The sequence below is a fragment of the Micromys minutus genome, assembly GCF_963924665.1.
Source record: "Micromys minutus genome assembly, chromosome: 31".
Taxonomy (NCBI): domain Eukaryota; kingdom Metazoa; phylum Chordata; class Mammalia; order Rodentia; family Muridae; genus Micromys; species Micromys minutus.
Window position 1 is genome coordinate 8,481,683 of NC_137966.1, and position 18,951 is coordinate 8,500,633.

The window sequence follows — 18,951 nt, forward strand, 5'->3', positions numbered from 1 at the left end:
AGATTCCTGCAATGATAGAACAATTTTCTCACTAATTACAAGAGCCAGGTTGGCAGTATCGTGGAATAAGCTTTGCCATGACACTTGACGATAGAGACCAGATACTGTTTCTCTCTCTTCAGAGGCCAAGGAGCCATGAGATTCCTCCATCCAAACATCCAGAATTATGTTATTTTTGCATTCAAGGATGCTAACAGTATGAGAACACAACACATGTGTGTGTGTGTGTGTGTGTGTGTGTTTTATAGGCCTTTACAGGATGTCTTCAAATATCTGGAGAAGGCTTTCGAGCCTACTTTTAAAGTTAATTCCTGGTTTCATGCTTGCAGAGATTCCACAGGAGAAACTCAGCTGTCACCTCTCATGGGTCCTAGGCATTTTTCTCTTTGCTAGCTCCTTATTCTATGAAAGCATTTCAAGTCCAGGGCCGCCTCTGCGGTAAAGAATACTTGCAGAGCTTGCAAATGGCCCAGGGTTCCAGCTCCAGCCCTGAAAACATGTCTTCCAAATATTTGCATCTGCATTGTTAGAAAAGATAAATCAGTAGTATATTTGAAGTACTCTCTCTAACCTATACTTTTTAATGTTAAAAAATAAAGCTTTTTAAGTACCCCCAAAGTACTGTGGTCCACCTAACTGTGCATCTTGTACCCCGTGACTGAGTTCTGTGTGGCAGAAGCTCCTTTGTTGTTGAGCTGTTCACTTGGGGATCTAAAAATGTCAGTTTCCCTGTTTGAAGATAAAAATGACCCTTTCTCTAGAAGATGCTTGTTTTATGAAGCAAAGCATAAGTTTCAGGCCCAATACTAATTAGTCGCTGTGGATGGATATTCAGGTTACATATGAGAATGTACACACTAGAACAATGTAAGCTGTGTGTGCCCCGTGACCCTACATGTTGCTGTCTTCTTGATGTAGAAGCTCATGCTTTGAAGCAAGGAGGTCCACGTTATATTTACATGATTGTTATTCTAATTTTATAAGCATACATGTGTTCACATATATAGACACATGTGTTCCATGGCATGCATGTAGAGGTTATAGAAAAATTTGTAACATGTATGTTAAAAAAATCAAACTCAGGCTGTCAGGCTTGGGGACAACACATGGAACTTGTGTTTATTGTCATCCTTTTCAAACTCGGAGTATGCCTCATAATTTATCTCCCCCCCTAATAATTATAAGTTTTATATGTTTTGTGCTTAGCAATTTTTTTAAATGTCTAAAACTTTCCCCAAATCCCCAATTCAGTTCTGCATGTATAGTAAATTATTGACAGTCCATATTCTATCACCTGCCTAGACCCAACTTCTTTTCTCTACCCCATACCCACAGCCCCAAGCCCCAAGAGCTTCCTTTTGTCTTCACACAGAACATGATACTGAATGACATCTGTCATGTCATGTATATCACCTGTGCCCACACATGCTGTTACCCCACCCATTCCTGTGAAGCAGCAGCTACCACACTGTGTCAGATGCTACCTCAGCTTGTGCAGAGTCCCTTGGGTCTACGCTCAGTTAGGCACAGAGTTCTCCAACCCAACTGCTAGGTGAGGTGTTTATCCTAACAGCACACGATCAAATAGGCTGCTATTTTTCTCTACCTTATTCTCATTGAACTTGAAGTTCACTGAGCTATGCAGGTTAGAAAACTAGGTGTGAGCCACCATGCCCAGCCTTTTACATGGATGATGGGATTCAGAACTCAGGTGTTCACGCCTACAAGGCAGGCCCTTCAGTGAATGAGTCGCTGCTGCAGCCCCGGGTCCTCCTCTTTGATAGTCTCTATTCACCTACTATATAATCATCCTCACACTGAAGGCTTTCCTGCTCCTGCTCATGCTATAGTTTCTCCATGTATTTCTACTCCGAGTTCCTTGCTCTAACTGCTTAAATAAGAAGGGACCAAAATGTACCGGAGCATGTTAGAAAGCAGAGCAGCCCAGCTCATCATCAGTCTTTCTGTATGCATTTATCCCGTTCTGGTGACGTTGTCCATCTCTGTATCATTAAACAGCATCTATCTGTCAGTGACTCCCAGTCTACGTCTTTTACATCAGCACTATCTCCAATATATTTAGCTCTGACATCAGCATCTCCACTTGTATGTCAAATATGCAACTCAAACTCGGTAGGAGGTCTATGAATATTGGTCTTCAGTGCATGTGCACATACAGATAGACATACATGGGCACAACCCTCCCCCCCACACACACACACATGCACACACACAGGCCTGGTCTTCTTGTAGCTTTCCTGCTCTCATTGATAGCAACTCTCTTTTCCTTCCAGTCATTGGTCTGAAAGTATCCATGTTAGTCTACCACAATTTAGAACATAGTCTGCTACCCCCCACCCCGTGACTAGGAAGCTTCCTTCCCAGTGAGCTATAATCATTCTGTTCAAATTCATCCCCTGTCATCTCTGTAATTCTATTCTTACCCATTCTCCCCTAATAGTCAGAAGCCATAGTCAGAGCAGTCCTTGTCAATCTTACATGAGACAGCAGCATCCCTGAAACCCAATGGCTTTCTCTTCCACTCTAAAATTCCTAGGTTTGATTGAGGAGATGACTCATTAGGGAAAACAAGGCCTTGCAAGTATCCTCCAGGATACATATGAAGCTGGATGCTGCAGTGCAAGTCTGTGATCCAATCGCTCCTATGATTGGATGTAGATGGGAGAACCCTTGGATGCCTGCCATCCAGCAGGCCTTATGTACTAAGCAGTGAGCAACAAAACACTCTATATCAAAAGAGTGGGAAGTGGAAAACCTATGCATATGGTTGTACTCTGAGATTAGCATGCCATGACCACACAACTGTGTATGCACAAACACATTATATACATATACAGACCTTTTAGAAGCAAGGCTTTAGAGTCATAGAAAGGTCACCCCCAAAGCCCTACCATACCCAGCTCCCTAATGGCACCTTGTAAGGTCTTTAGGAAGCACTGAAGAACTGCCTTGTTCCATGTCCTGAAGTCTTTGCTGAAGGCTTAGAAAATGGCTCATTGGCACAGCACTTGCAAGTCCATCCGGGTCAAAGGGTCAAGGAACTTTCCTTAAATATTACCTCTTCCTTGAGCTCTCTAGGATTAATAAACACTCTTGCCCTCTCCTAGGCCTTTCAAGCTTGTACCACCATCTAAGAATGCACAATATCATTCACACTAGGTCAGCTCTCTTGTCTGCCTTCTCCAGTTAAAACATAAGCTCCAAGGACACAGAGATCATGATCAGATTCCAAAGCTGACATCCCAAAACACTGTACTAAAGACTGGCTAGGTGGATGGATGAATGTATGAGTAGAGCGCCTTACCCTAGCTCACCCAATTCCACGGTACCATTCTTTTAGGTCTCATATTTTACTTACTGGATGTCTGTCCCCATGTGCTCTACTGTCTTTCCGTTCAGAGTATCTGTCATTTATGTCATGGCCTTGACCCATCGGTGCCCCTTGTGAATATGTCCGTCACTGCTGCTGCTTGTTTCTCTCCATATCCTTCTTCCCATCCTATTCTGTCACCCATCATATTCTAAGTGCAACAGGCAAGCCTTGAACTCACTATATAGCCAAGCACCTTCTTAAACTCTGGCTCTTCTTGTCCTGTCTTCTGTCTGCAGGGATTACAAAGGCATTTCACCATGCCTGACACTGAAGTGTTTTTTTTTTTTTTTGGTTTTGTTTTTGTTTCTTAATAAATGAGTGGGACCGAAGAGAGGGATAAAGGGGTTGGGTCACTTTCACATGCTATCTACAGGAACAGGGATTTGAGGTTGAACTTGAAGCCACACAGACACAGACTCCTAAAGAGAAAAATAAATGGGTGTCCCAACAATGTGGCCATCTTAGTGAAATAACCATCTTTGTGTTTCGACATCATTCTAGACAGGCTGGAGCTTTAGAAAGACAAAAAGCACGATTTCCACTGGAGTTTGATTCAATGTAGCAGCATGACATTTCCCAAGGGTGGGTCAGGTAAAGAATGGGATGTCCTAGAAAAAAAAAAGATATCACCAGTATATTAAAGCATAGCATACATATACTCATCTAAGAATTTATATTTGAGTTGTCTAAATTTAGTGTAATTTTAGGAGCTGGGCATGGTGATGTTCGCCAGTGGTCCTGTACTGAGAGGGAGGATAGGGTAAGTCCTTGGGACTGGCTGGACGGCCAGCTTAACTTATTTGGTGAGTAACTGACTTATAACCGATCCTGTCTTAAAATGAGTGCCTGATTCCAGATGAAGGACAGCAGAGGTTGTCCTCTGAACTCCATGTGCACACACATATGTGCATCCCCTCATAAACTGGTACACACATGCACTTCCACGTTAACTGGTGTCTTTTTGAAAGCAGGAAGCAGAGGCACAGAGAAAGTCAGCAAAGCTCATCACATGCAAGTGAGCATTGCTCCTCCAATTCATGCAGCATCTTTTTCTCTCCACGGTTTCCTCAGTCTCATTTTTCCTCTATTACCCCAGATAATTGTAAGAAATTGACATGCGTTTTTTAGTCCGATTTATCATACTACCATCTCTGTGTTGATAAACAACTTTGCTGCTCTTCTCTCTCCTCAGCTGTGTCTTAAAACTCAGCATTTATAATCTGGGATGTGTTTGTTTTAAGAAACACCAAGATATTATGTTAATTATTTTCTCACTGTTTTATAAGAAATAGTGGGCCATATGAAAGGTCTTTCATTCTTTTGTCTGCTCCCCCCCCCCCCCGGACGCTTTTTTTTTCTAGTAGACTTCTGTATTAAGCAGTATAAAAATGAAATTATTTAACACATCTGATTTGGTAGCAACATCTGAACAGACAGCATCCGGACCTTTTTCTATTGAAAAGTTATCCATTGACTCCTCTGAGCATGCCAATTCCTGCTGAAGGGTTTGACTTAGGAATAGAAGAAGGCATTCATAACATACTTAGAGAAATGGGTGCTGGAGTCTCTGCTGCATAGCACTGACCACAGTGGAAACAATGCTCTTTTTATGGAGAATTAGGCTCTGGGATTGTTGGAAGCTGTTAGCTCTATTGTCACTCACACTGAGGGGATGGCTGTGCTGATGGCCTTGTACTTCAGCTGTGATGACATGGGCTTTTTTTTTTTTTTTTTTTTTTTTTTTTACCCTATTTGGGTAGCTTCTGCTTTCTGTTCCTGAATTCCTTTTTTGACTCTAGTTCAGTGTGACTCAACAGCTCCGCTGCAAGTCAACAGCTGCCAGATGCTAATTGTAATTAAGGCTTTACATGGATTCGTAACCTACGGCATGTGTTTGGAACACAGGAAACAAGGTGGAAGAAGAAGCAATGGGAATCTCTGAACTCAGCTTCAATTATTCTCCAGTTGAGCGGAAGCTAGCAGCCAGTAGGAAGCTGTGGTGTTGCCATTTCCTATAAACTCTACTGCTGGCTACTTTACACGGTTTGAGACAACTACTCAAACCCTTGCAGTACTTGGCGATACCGGAGCTGAGTTAAAGGAATTGTTTTACAAACAGGAGCATGTAACGCTAGCATTTCCTCCCAAATATTTGCCCCTGCAACAGGAAGTCCAATTAGCTGCCAAGGTAAAATACCTGCCATACATTCACCTGGTGATAGAACGCGATCATCTGTCTCTCTAGACATCAGACTGTAGATGAGGTAATTAACTCTTGAGATCTAGAATAATCCTTCACTGATGAGAAAGTCAAAATGTTTTCAAAACATCAAGTGCATAATAGAAGTGGGGACCCTGGGTAAATGCAGAGAATGCAAATGTCATTTGCCTTTGTTAAAATTTCATGTAATGTTGGGAGCTTCTCTCCCGAGATATCAAAAATTCTTTGTATTACACCAAGAAGAGAGGCTATTATAAAACATGACAAAATAAACATTAAATGCTTTGAAATGTATGCAGATTAATCGGAGCTCGGGTTTGGTTTAGATTATGATAGAATGAATTTGAAAATGGAATTCTGTGTTATTGATCATTGTTTTATAGTTTTAACTTACTAAATGAAATAGTAGCAATGATAAAAATAATAATAGGAAGTAAAATAAATTGGCTTTTGTTAGTCAAGGCTGCTCTTAATTTACATATGTGTGTATAATACAAAATGCCTGCATATTGGGATTGACTACTCTTCAATTTTCTGAGTGTGAAGGTTAAAGCATAGCACTAAATTGTTCGGTGCCAAATAGTCTTCATAATAAAAGGCGGATAAATAAAGCCAAATAAACAGAAAGCTGAATTTTAAAATCTTGACAATCCCCCACCCTGCACACACACACACACACACACACACAAACCTAAAAAGGACACTGTGGAAGAGAACTCTTTAAAATTGTGGTAAAAACGCTAAGTGTAGCAATAGATGGCTCCTGGTGGGTGGGGTGGAGAGGGAAAGGACTCAGCTTTCATTAAGGGGGTGGACACTGAGTTTGACCATGCTCCAGTGACTATATATTTAAAAAAAAAAAAAACTGGACTTGGGATTTTTTTTATTTTTTATTTTTTGACTTTTTTATTTTTTTAGGTTAGGGTTAGGGTTAGCATTAGGGTTAGGGTTAGGGTTAGGGTTAGGGTTAGGGTTAGGGTTAGGGTTAGGGTTAGGGTTAGGGTTAGGGTTAGGGTTAGGGTTAGGGTTAGCATTAGGGTTAGGGTTAGGGTTAGGGTTAGGGTTAGGGTTAGGGTTAGGGTTAGGGTTAGCATTAGGGATAGGGCTAGGGCTAGGGCTAGGGTTAGGGTTAGGGTTAGGGATAGGGCTAGGGTTAGGATTAGGGTTAGGGTTAGGGTTAGAGTTAGCATTAGGTTTAGGGTTAGGGTTAGCATTAGCGTTAGGGTTAGGGTTAGGGTTAGGGTTAGGGTTAGGCTTAGGGTTAGGGTTAGGGCTAGGGCTAGGGTTAGGTTTAGGGTTAGGGTTGATGGGGCAAGCCACATGGATTTCGGCTAATAGTGGACCTAAGAAAGTAAGAGTGATCAGAGTACATTATGTGAAATTCCCAAATATTCAATAAAAATATTATATTAAAAAGACTTTTACACTACATAGACTACTGTGTAGGCTGAGGCCTTAAAGATATATTTGTTTTATACAGACACACACACACACACACACACACATACAGAGGGAGAGATAGAGAGATGTACACATGTGTGTGTTCCTCTGTTGTATGTAATAGCTGAGTACAACTGTCCCCCTTCATTAGCAAAATTAAGATCATTAGAATGCTTCCTTTTATATCATGTTTAAGCCTCCAACAATCTTGTTTTGAAAGTAAAATACTGTGATGTGATTTAAAAAAAAAAAAAACTCTGAAATATGAGATTGAAAACATGACCTATTAGTTAAGAGTGCTTCTTGCTTTTCCAGAGGACCTGCATTACTGTTCCCAATACCTGTAGAAGGTGGCTTACACAGTGGTAATTCCAGCTCCAGGTGATCTAATGCCCTCTTCTGGACCCTATATACAAACGGCATCCATACATACAGAAATATAAGCACCCAGACACCCACCTCCCCACACTCAAATGAAATTGAAATAAATATTGTAAAATTAGTAGTCAATTAAAAATAAAGTCTGAGTACTGAACTGTAAGGCAACAGTAGGCTTCCATTGAGATCCATGGCCACTACAGGAATGGCAATCAAAAGACTGGTCCTTGAGCTGAGAGTTAGAAGACTTCACGAAACAAAGATACCTAGACTCGCACTTTTTAGTAAACTGAAAGGACAGTCTGTGGCAACAGGACCACATGTCTAGTCCACAAACAAATTCAGACCATGTCTCTACTCACACAACTTTTGAAAATTAAAATGATCTACTGTGAGCAAAGACCCAAAATAAGCCTCCTTAATGTTAAAAAGAAGAGAAGCAAGAAGTGATTGATTCTGACCTTTACAGTCATAATGCAGTGTGATGTATAAGATGTAAATGATTGCTTATTATAATGGGAGAAAAATCTGACCAGAAGTGCAAAGTAATATGAGTTTTACAAGTGAAATGAAAACCATTAAAATTAACAAAAAGTGATTTCAGCCTGTATAGAAAATATGGATGTATGAACACAAAGGGAAAATTAGTCAACTGGAAAATAAGAAGAAGAATTTAGAAAGACATAGGACAGAGAGAGAAAAGGTTAAATCATAGCAGCCCCCCGAGAGAAGGACGGCATAGAAACTACTTGAATTAATCCAGAGAATAGAGAAGAACAAATGCGAAGATACGTAGGAAAGCCAATGGCTGAGAAACTCTGCAACTGTGAATTTACAAATTTGGAGAGACTAGATTAGCAGCATTTGAGTGGTAAGATAATTGTAAGTGGGATATAGTGCATCACATATTATAATCACTAGAGCAGCACTTTCATGTGTGTAAGAAGATAGCCAGAAAGCCAACAGGAAAACAGCAATGAGATTTTATAAAAACATATTAACCCACAAAAAAAACCTATGAAAACCAGTATAAATGATAGGAAAGGGTAAGACATAATAATAATTAATAATAATAATAATAATAATAAACCTAATTTTGGCCTTGTCAGCAACTACAATAAATATAAGTGTACTCTCATGCAGGTCAAAAGATACAAATTGTCAAAAATGTCTTAAATATCAAGACCTAGCTAGTTATAGGCCAGCTTCAAAAGGCAGGTTAAATATGAAAACACAGGAAATTTGGAGGTAAACCAATGGAAATGTATCCGTGGAAGGCTTTAGCAAAAGTAGGAATGCTGACTTTACTCTTTTGTGTGAGACTCAATAAACCCCTAGGCTACAAAAAGGACTATAAATAGACACTTCAGGTTCTAGGTGCCAACAGCAAAGGTGAGAGGTGGGGAAGAAGGATGAGAGAAAGGAGCCGTAAAATGATAAAAATAAGATGATAACAATTAAGAGTGAAACCCACAGTTTCGGGGCTTTTCTCTGCTCAGTCACTGGTGGGACAGGGTCACAGGTAAAAGGGGCAGTTACTATTTTGCATGTTTATATAATGGACAAAGGAGAATGATTTCTCAGATCAGAGGTTCATACTTCCACCTCAGGAACCTCAAAAAGATGAACAAGTAAAATGTAAAAGAAGTAGAGATAAGCAAATACATAAATTCAGGTAATAAATAATAAAAGCTCAATCACTGTTATGAATAAAGACCTAACAGGAGGTTCATTAAGGGAAACCATCACTAAAACTGAATAGCTCCAATGAAATAGAAAGTAAAGCCCTATGAAACATGATGAGTATTATAAAACTTAAATGCCCCCAATGTCCCTTGAACCCTAGCCATTATACACTGATTCGATTTTCTATCTAACAGAAATATGGAGTAATGCTGAAAGTGTACGTTCCATGGAAGAGCCATAGATGGATGGAAAGACTATCTTAATAAAATCTAGGAGAAAACACAGTGAGAGAGTCTAAGGTGTGTGTGTTTCCATGTTGTACACACATGGCAAGTTCATGGTGGCTGAGTGGGACAATATAAACTGGAGTCATCATGGTGGCACAAGCCTCTAATGCTTACACTGGGGCATGTGGGTCTCTGTGAGTTCACAGCCAGCCGGAACTACATAGTGAGAGTATAACACCATACATGTGGACATAGACACGTTGAACCCCTTGTTATCAAACTAGAGCGCTGCTGAATGTAAACGCATAATGCAAGGAGTTTGATATGTATAGAGCACCGCCTGAATGGATTCAGTGGGATAGTTTCTACAGATAAAGGCATAGATTAATAAACTAAGAAACATATGGAAAACAGATATTATTAGCAAAGGGGGACTTTTTCTTAGTTGTAAGAGAAAATAAGCTATCTGTGGACCAAATCCAGGGAAAAGAAGGTAGAAACCAAGAGCAATAAGTAACACACAAGGAACATTCTACCAGTGTGGGGGATGGGTGGGGGAGGGAATCTGCAAAAGTCCATACTGAAATGGGTGGTTTGTGAAAATCACTAGAAACAGACAAAATGGCCACCTTCTCATAAAGTTTGTTGAATATTTTTTAAGCCAATGCAAGAATAAAATTGTGCTGGTCGCTCTATGACTAAGGAACACAGATCAATTTTTGTCACCAGAAAGGCACCGAGTTTTTGGTTCTTCTATGACAATGCTGTAACCTTCTCTACCTACAGGATGTGATTCAGTGTTACATGGTAAAGGTAGGCTCTGTTTTATGTATGTATTACAAATAAGGGAACAGAGATTCAACTAAGCAATACCGGGACTGATACGGTTAGCAAATATTTTTAAAGCAAACAATTCCAGCTCCTCCCCCTTTTAACTCCAGGCTCTGTTTACTATTTTACAGAGCCAATGTCTTTTTTAATTGGAAAACTACATGATAAGGTATCTGGGACCCTGCCAGTTGTATTATGTAACCCTTTCAAAATGTAACCAATGGAGTAGCAGCTGTCAAACGCAGAGCACCCACACCACTGCTAAGTCATACCATCCTGTTTTTCTCCATTTGTCTCCCCCAGCTTCTCTGATGGGAGTGTCCTACCTTTTTAGATGAGTGCACACATTTGCCCTGGCCTCACACAGGGGAGGTAAAGGATACTGAGTTTAAGTAGAGCACTGGCGCTTCAATCCGAGAGTTCTCATCAGCAGAAATCCTAGCTAGTCCTGAGCATTTTGTTTCTAATTATGAAATACCACTCGTTCAACGAGACCTTTGGCTGTAACTGTTTTGGGGGTTTCCAAATCGGGCTTGGCTCAGGTTGGAGCATGAAATGCCACCACCTTAGAGCAGAATACTGTCCTCTCATTTCTCTTTGAGAGTTCTGCTCACTAAGAAATCTCTGGTGCTAAAGCCCCTGGCCTTTTTTAATCATGCTGGTCTGCTTTGAATGAAGACTGTTAGAATGAGCCCAGTTACCAATTCTAAAAGCTGTGGATGCATAGTCATAAAGATCAAGACAATTAGCTTGAAATTCAGAAGCCACGGAGCCATAGTCCTTCAGGTACCACAAGTGAAACAAAATAGCAGTTTTTGGGGTATGTTTTTGAAATATCAATATTTGGCTTAAATTTTTCTGATAGGGAATGCAAAAATACCTTCTCTTTGCTTTAAGCCATGGGATTTTTGGTGACCAGTTTTGTCAACATTTGGGAAAATACCTGAATGTGTGAACTTTAGAAGGGCATTAAGAGGGAGTTTACGAGAAGAATTTTAGTATATGCAAGCATACAACATTAGAATTCCTAAGCAGTTTCTTCTGTGTCTTTTAAAATCACCATTGCTAAAAACACAAATGCATAGCTGTTTAGATTTGTATGAACACAATGTTTCATATAATGTTGGTAATTGATTTATACTGATTATTTTCTATAACTCATGCACAGCTACAATCTCTCATATTTAAATATTATTTATGAAACAAAGTAAAAAAATTGGCAAGTCATTTTGATTAATCACAAAGAAGTAAAATTATATTTTATCACTTAGAATCACTATATTTTTCTTACTGTCTGGCAATAAATATGATATCAGGGTAAATTACTTTGATTGTTATGATTAAAAAGAATTACAACATTATGGTTTTGATCTTTTTTAAAAACCCTTGCTAAAAAACTTTAGAGTCCACGGTTATTCCTATATTTGTGTTGTGGATGTAACATTTGCTCAAGAGAAGTGACCCATGTTTATTTACATGAGATTTTCTTTGTTTTAAGATAAACAATCACAGAAAATCCTACTTAAGATGGAATTAACATCTAAAAGAACCAATAGTCCATATTAAGTAGTACAAATAATTTATTGAAGTTAAATAAATAAAACTGAACATATGGCTCCCCTGACCCCGGCATGTGGGAAATAGAGGCAGGAGGACCTTAAATTTGTGCTCAGCCAAGATTCTATGAGATTTGTCTAAATCAATCAACCAGTGAATCAAAACACATCAATAAAGATTAGGAGTGTACTTTATGCTATATAATATTAAACATAAATCTGCAACACACTTTTTTTTGAAAAAAACCACTTAAGATTGGTGCATGTGGACTCAGGATAACATAATTGTGTAAATGCTTTATTTTTACCCTTAACCTTAGAAAGGCTTCAATTTGGTGAAAAACACTTTATAAATGTATTTATTTTTCTAGGGGCTTCGTATTAACCTTCTATGTAAGCAATTATCATGCATCATTCTTTTTTTTCTGGTTCTTATTAGTGTCTCTTGTTTACCATATGCTATGCCGGTTTGTGAACATGCCGTACTGTAAACTTGATCTTGTCTAAGTGGATCTCCTCCTGTCCTCAGCCTGTGGGAGGGGCTTGGCTGACAACTGGCAGTGGATGTCTGAACTTCCCTCTGAGGCAGAAGTTGAGAGTGGAGTAAGAAAGGGTTAATTTACCACTGCAGACTCAAACCTGGGTCTTCAAACTGCTCCCTGGGCCTCTGCAGACATCATCATGGTTAGTGAAGCAAGGGAAGCCTGCTATTGTTTTCCTACAAAACTTCTCCCTGCACTGGTAACCTAACACACATGAAAATGCACATGCGCTCACACACACACACACACACATACATGAGCACACATACACACATGCGTACATATACACATACACAAGCATGCATGTACACACTTGCATACAGACACACACACAGGGACACATGGACACACATACTCATGTGCATACATGCACATACCACATACTAGGAATGAATAGAAAGTTGTGGACAGAGTACTGGATTCCCTCATGGGTCTACCAGCACCACCATGCTGAGTGGGGCAAAACTAGCTGCAAGGAGAACTGTTCTGCCCACACTTGTTTCTGATTGCGCCGTGCTGTGTGTGTGGAGGCCGAAAGGAATGACAGCACGTATCTGTGGCTTTCTTCTGTCTGCTTCTACTGGTGTCCACAGCTTGCACATTTCTACATGGCTAGGTCCGTGGTGCATGAGGAGAAATGAAACCCCAGGGAACTGAACTACTCTGGAGTACCTAGGATCTAAGCAAATTGATCGGTCTCCACTCTTCGGTTCCCCTTTCAAAATCGTTACGTGTTAGGTTAGTCAGTGTTCTGTTGTGATTAAAGGCCCAAGAGGAACTGTTTAAGCAAGGAACGATCGGCACAGGCACAGGACTTTAGAGGTTTTAGTCTATGACTGGTTAGGTGTATTGTTTCTGGACCTGTAGTGCCTGACAAATGCAGAGGTGGAAGATGCTTGCAGCCAACCATTGGACTGAGCTCAGGATCCCCAGTGGAGGAGTTAGAGAAAAAAATTGAAGAAGCTGAAGGGGTTTGCAACCCCATAGGAAGAACATCAATATCAACCAACCAGACACCCAGAATTCCCAGGGACTAAACCACCAGCCAAAGAGTACGCATAAAGCAACCCATGGCTCTAGTCAAATGTATAGCAGAGGATGGACTTGTTGGGCATCAGTGGGAGAAGAGGCTCTTGGTCCTGTGAAGGCTCAAAGCCCCAGAGTATGGGAATGCCAGGACAGAAAGGCTGGAGTGAGAGGGTATGTGAGGGAGCACCCTCATAGAAGCAGGGGAAGGGGGAATGGGACAGGGAGTTTCTGGAAGGGAAACCAGGAAGGAGGATAACATTTGAAATGTAAATAAATAAAATATCCAAAAAACAAAAAGCAAAAGAAAGACCATTATAGTAGAAGTAAGCATTGAAGAAAATGTTGCCCACTTCATGGCGACCAGACATACCTAGAGGGAAGTGGGTGGGAAGAACTGGATGGAACAGAAAGGTGTGAAGACAAGATGTATCCTTCAAAGGAAACATCTGTCTACTTTGCTTCTTCCAACGAGGCACTGCATCCTAGTAGACCATGTGATAGGAAGTCATTATTGGAGTATCCATTGATAAGCTAAGTACCATTAGTATCTGAACACATTTCAGTATTGCCACCAACCAGAAAGCAGCCTTTTAACACATAAAGCCTCCCATGCGAATTTCCAACCATAGCAATAGCTTTATATGTAACATATAGGAACTACATCGGTCCATAGCAAGAACAGCAGAGATGAATGAAATGCTTCATCTAAGTCCAGCGCCCGAAGGTGCTGAATTCACCTCTGAAAGTTCCCATGAACACCCCAACAGTACCATTTCTGTTTGCCCCTGTTCATTTGGGTCTATTTTGATTTGTGGTCTTCATTGAAAGTCCAGAGTTTTCTTATCATTACATTTATTGACTACATGAAAGCGTCACTTTTCCAAGTTCATGACTTAATCTCTCACTGGCATACCCTTCTCCAGCGTTAGGTGATGTGTCTGCTCACGGTCAATGAAGATGGATGGATAGAAAACAAGTTTATAACTAGGCATTAGGGAAAGTTCTAATGGGATAACAGCTCTGCTTGTTTAGGTAGCACTATTCTGAGTCTCAGACTATAGACTTTCAACAATAAACACATTCTCTTGCACTGAATTCCCCCCATTCCTACAGCCAACGTCTATGTTCTTGCCCCTGATAGTAGGAAAATCTGTTCCAACGCTGACATTTTCAGTGCTATTTGTATATTCTGCTATTGCCATGGCATGGTAATTCTGACTTAGCGAAGCACGTGCTTCTTCTTGCTAAAGGTTATTTTGAAGTGCGCGAAGTTGGTGAAAACTTAGAAAATAATCCATGGTCATGATGCATGGACAGATCTTTTCTCCAGCTTGCGCATAACTGGCGAGCCAAAGGACAGCTGCTAGTTTTCTCTCTCAAAGTGTTGTGAAGAAGGTCCGGGTTATAAACTGAGATCATGGTCATGAAAAAGACCCAAACATCTCACTAAGAAAGCTATTTGAAAGACTTAGTGTTCCCTCTCCTTAATGACCTAATAGGTTTTAGATGATATTTCTCCCTGCATTTTAAATTTTACCAAAATGTCAGACGTAAATATCATAGTTTCTGCTTGAGTATACACTTGTAAAAATATTGAATCTAATCTAATCTTTTGTTATATGGGTACACAATGGTCAATTTACTGGTAAAACTATGAAATGTGTGCGTTTGTGTGTGTGAGTGTGTGTGTGTGTGTGAGAGAGGGAGAAAGACGAAATTAAATTAAATTAAATGAGCTGGGCAGATTTGGGTACCTTGTTTCATCAGTAACATCTGGAGAACTGAAGGCAGGTGTGGAGAAACGTGTTTAATGAATATAGAGGTTGTGTGCCCTACTCTTTCTCTGAGGTTGTAAAGAAGGAATAAAGGGGTGTCTGGTTAGCACCAGAAATCTTAGTTTGGTCAGTCACACAGTTTCTGGTTTCTCTCCTCCATTCAAACCTTGATATGGGGCTAAATAAATACATAAACATAAGATAAATTAGAACAAAACCAGCCTTTCGTCAATGAGCAAAGCAACACAAAGCAACAGGATGATATTATTGCGATAATCTTCCCAACAGCCTTTTAGTTCTGAGCAGAATTGCCTAGGGTTGTCTGTTGTAGGATGAATGACAGGAAACATTCGTCATCTAATATCAGCTTATACAGAACAATATGCAAAAAATGTGGGCATGCTCAGAGCAAGCTAAAAACAAATGATAATTTCTCGGTAGAGAGATGCTTATCTCTCCAAGTGTTACTCCAAACAAGATGAATACCTGGTAAACAAGCACCCAGTAAACACCTGAAGACAGGAAGAATAGTTCCCTAAATGACCTTTCACAGCTCTCCGTCCTCCCTCTGTGGCGTATTTAGTACTGCATAGATTGCATTTTTGTACATTATTTGATTAATGTCTCATTCCCAATTAGACTGAAAATGTCAAAGAACTCTATTTTAACAATGTCTACCATAACGTAAGGGACAATAAGTATTTGTTGAGTGATCTTTATAATTGATAAGCCTGGTTTGTTTTGTTATTCTTGCTTTCCCCTTCTATAGTATGTGACTCGCCAGCTTCATGAGGTACATCAAGGATCCTAAAGGAGGCTTAGCCCAGAACTTGCCTCTGCTCCTATTTGTGTGTTAATGCTTAATAGACAGGTAACAATCTAGGAGTTAGGTAGAAACTAGAATTGGACAGGGAAAGATATTCTTCAAATACAAATTTAGTATATCATCATTTTTTGTTGGCTTTTTCTTATATTTTTGAATTTTAATACAATTATTAGCTCTTCCCTTCCATTTTTTCTCTTTTAAGCCTTCCATAAACCTCCTTTTTTTCTCTTTCAAATTTATGTCTTTTTTCTTGTTAATGTTGTTACATGCTTTATGTTGCTACATGCATATATGTAAATGCATATATATATATATATATATATATATATATATTCCCAAATATAACCTACTGGACCTGCGTAATATTACTTGAATGTATGATTACAGGGCTGAGCATTTGATATTAGACATCCAATTGATGTGGTCTTCTCTAGGCAGTAATTTCTTGAGGAAATAATTATTTTGGGGGGCACTCTTCCATTTTCCCAATATACTATGGAGTTATTTGAATACTCTTCTTCCTCTAAATTGATTATGATGTATGCAGTGGTCTGCAGTGGTGCACATTTGTAGCTTAGAAGCTTCAAACTTGAAGCTGCAGCCTTAAAAAAAAATACCTTTCTTTGTCATTTGTGGCTACTTTAAATCTTTAAAAAAAAAAATGTACCTGACCACTGTGACCCCAAGTTTGTTGTAGGATAAGACAGAATAATTTGGATTTGTTTTCTGATAATGTTTGTAAACAAAGAAAGGAATAATGTTTTTTTTTTTTTTTTTTTTTTTTTTTTGGCCTGAGCTTACCTAGACCACAGGGTGCAGGAGTTGTCTGAGTGCTGGCATTGTTTTCTTGGGTAATTGCTTCTTTCCCATCAAAGTTGTTGAACCTCATACCAAATAGTGGAAGGAAGAAAATTTACTGGCAAAGTTGCCTTAATACATGCTCTATTTAAAGATGAGAACAGATTGCTACATATCACCACATGCAGAATTCAGAAGGGGTGTATGAGAGTTTCGATTGTTTTCATTTATTCGGGGAACAAGAAGAAATACATCTCTGTAATGCTGAAGACAAGCTGGGAGAATGCCTATATGAAGCAACTACAGTGCATGTAAGGCAACAACAGAGAGAAGGGTCTTGTAGCCCTTAAAATGGATGTATCTGAAGCCAGTACCTTCTCTTCCATAGACTATGAAGTGTGTGTTGGCATCTAATGACAAAGGATGACCTCATCTCTGGGGAATGGTGGTGCTGGGGTGTGAAAACTGGGATGAAAACACTGGGCAGTGAGTTTTCCAGCAGCTGGCAAATTCTGCCACTCTCAGCCCGGAAGTAAGGACTTCCATCCCGCCTCGCGGACAGTGGAGGCTCACCCCATGTGGCAGGAATTTGTACTTGGTTAACTCTCCAGTGAATAAAGCTCGCCCTGCATAGTCGGTTATGTATATAATTGGGCTTCGTTTCCTTTGTGTGCTGGGAGAAAGAAGAGTCAAAATTCAGAATAAAAGTACACATATCTAGTGCGAATTAGAAGCATGCTAAGTTGGTAAAAGAGCTGATGTTCTTTAGCATGAAATCTAAAAAAAAAAAAAAAAAAAAAAAAACCCATAGTGCCATGTATGTGAATTATTTAGAGTATCGAGTTTTTATCACAAGTTTCCAGTAATAAATGACAGAGAAAGGTATATGTAAAAATTAACTCCCTCCCATACCCTATCATGGTTACTTACAAGATTTTCTCTACCAATAGTACATAAGTACTTCTTCACTGTGCACCATGGTCAGAAACTAAAGACATAAGAAATGGTAGTCCAGACCTCTGATCCCAGCACTGTGACCGACGGGGCAGGGGAATTGTTTGAATCCTCTAGTCTTGGTTTCCTTTTCTATAAAGTAAACTTCAATAATATTATTTGTAAAAATTATGATTTTTTTTCCAACACAAACAGAACTCCCCAAATAAAATACACACAAGCAAATATTTGCTCTATACTAATTGCAGAGAGTAGGGGTGCTTTGATGGTTCACTATAGGGTTAGATGATAACACATCTCTGAAAGGAAGTCTGAGCTTGCTATTCTAAAGAAATGCATGCTTTTATTTCCAGTGTATCCCAATACCCACTGAGCACCCCTGTGGCTCCTGTCCATGGTCTATATATGTGTATTATAGAGAGTCAAATACACCTGTTGGACTTGTGGGATGCACGTCAAGTTTGCCCAACGTTCCCACAGTGTAACCCTCTCTCTGTTGCTGTCATTCTAGGGACTAACTTCACCCTGGCAGAATTGGGAATCTGCGAGCCCTCCCCACACCGAAGTGGTTACTGTTCCGACATGGGGATCCTCCACCAGGGGTACTCCCTGAGCACTGGGTCTGATGCGGACTCGGACACCGAGGGAGGGATGTCTCCGGAACATGCCATCAGACTGTGGGGACGAGGGATGAAATCGAGGCGCAGCTCTGGCTTGTCCAGCCGCGAGAACTCGGCCCTTACTCTGACTGATTCTGACAATGAGAATAAATCCGATGACGACAATGGTAGGCCGTTTCTTAAATACCTTTCCGTGCTCTATGCATTGCGTTGTTGGGGACTTGGGGTTTCTTCTTGGTTTTGATGGTTTCTAAGAGGTTTAGTGAAACCACTCATTTGCTTTAGTTTTAAATCGACCCAGTGTCTCTCCTGCCTGCAGGGGACAAAGTATACCCACTGAAGATGAGACCTTTTAAATCACATTTTGATGGTAACTCACTTTTCACGTGTAGTCATTTGGTCTTATTAGCAAGTAAATAGGACCGCAAAAAGAGATAGCAAGATAAACTGTAACCTGTCCTTGGAGAACGTCCTCTTCTCCGAGTTCCTGGGTCTCAGTATTGATTCCCTTCCCCGAAATAGCAACCTAGGTGTTCCTCCCCCCTTTCCCCTGAAGCTCTGTGAAGAACCCCACCTTATCTTCGCCTTTCATTTCTAAACGGCACTGCCTCATATCCGTACTGAAGATCAAACCTGGAGCCCCCGATCTGGGGTTGAATCATGACAGATAGGAA

At 40.1% G+C, this 18,951-nt stretch overlaps 1 protein-coding gene across 4 annotated transcripts in view; it reads left to right on the forward strand.

Annotated features, from left to right (window-relative positions):
- Positions 1-18,951, forward strand: part of TENM2 (teneurin transmembrane protein 2) — a gene marked incomplete at its 5' end in the record, with an annotated part of 923,762 nt that overhangs the window by 57,127 nt on the left and 847,684 nt on the right. For all 4 annotated transcript variants that reach the window (XM_080942456.1, XM_080942457.1, XM_080942458.1 and 1 more), the window contains one exon: positions 18,169-18,444. In XM_080942456.1, coding sequence (XP_080798582.1) covers positions 18,169-18,444 — 276 coding nt within the window. The remainder of the gene's footprint in view (positions 1-18,168; positions 18,445-18,951) is intronic.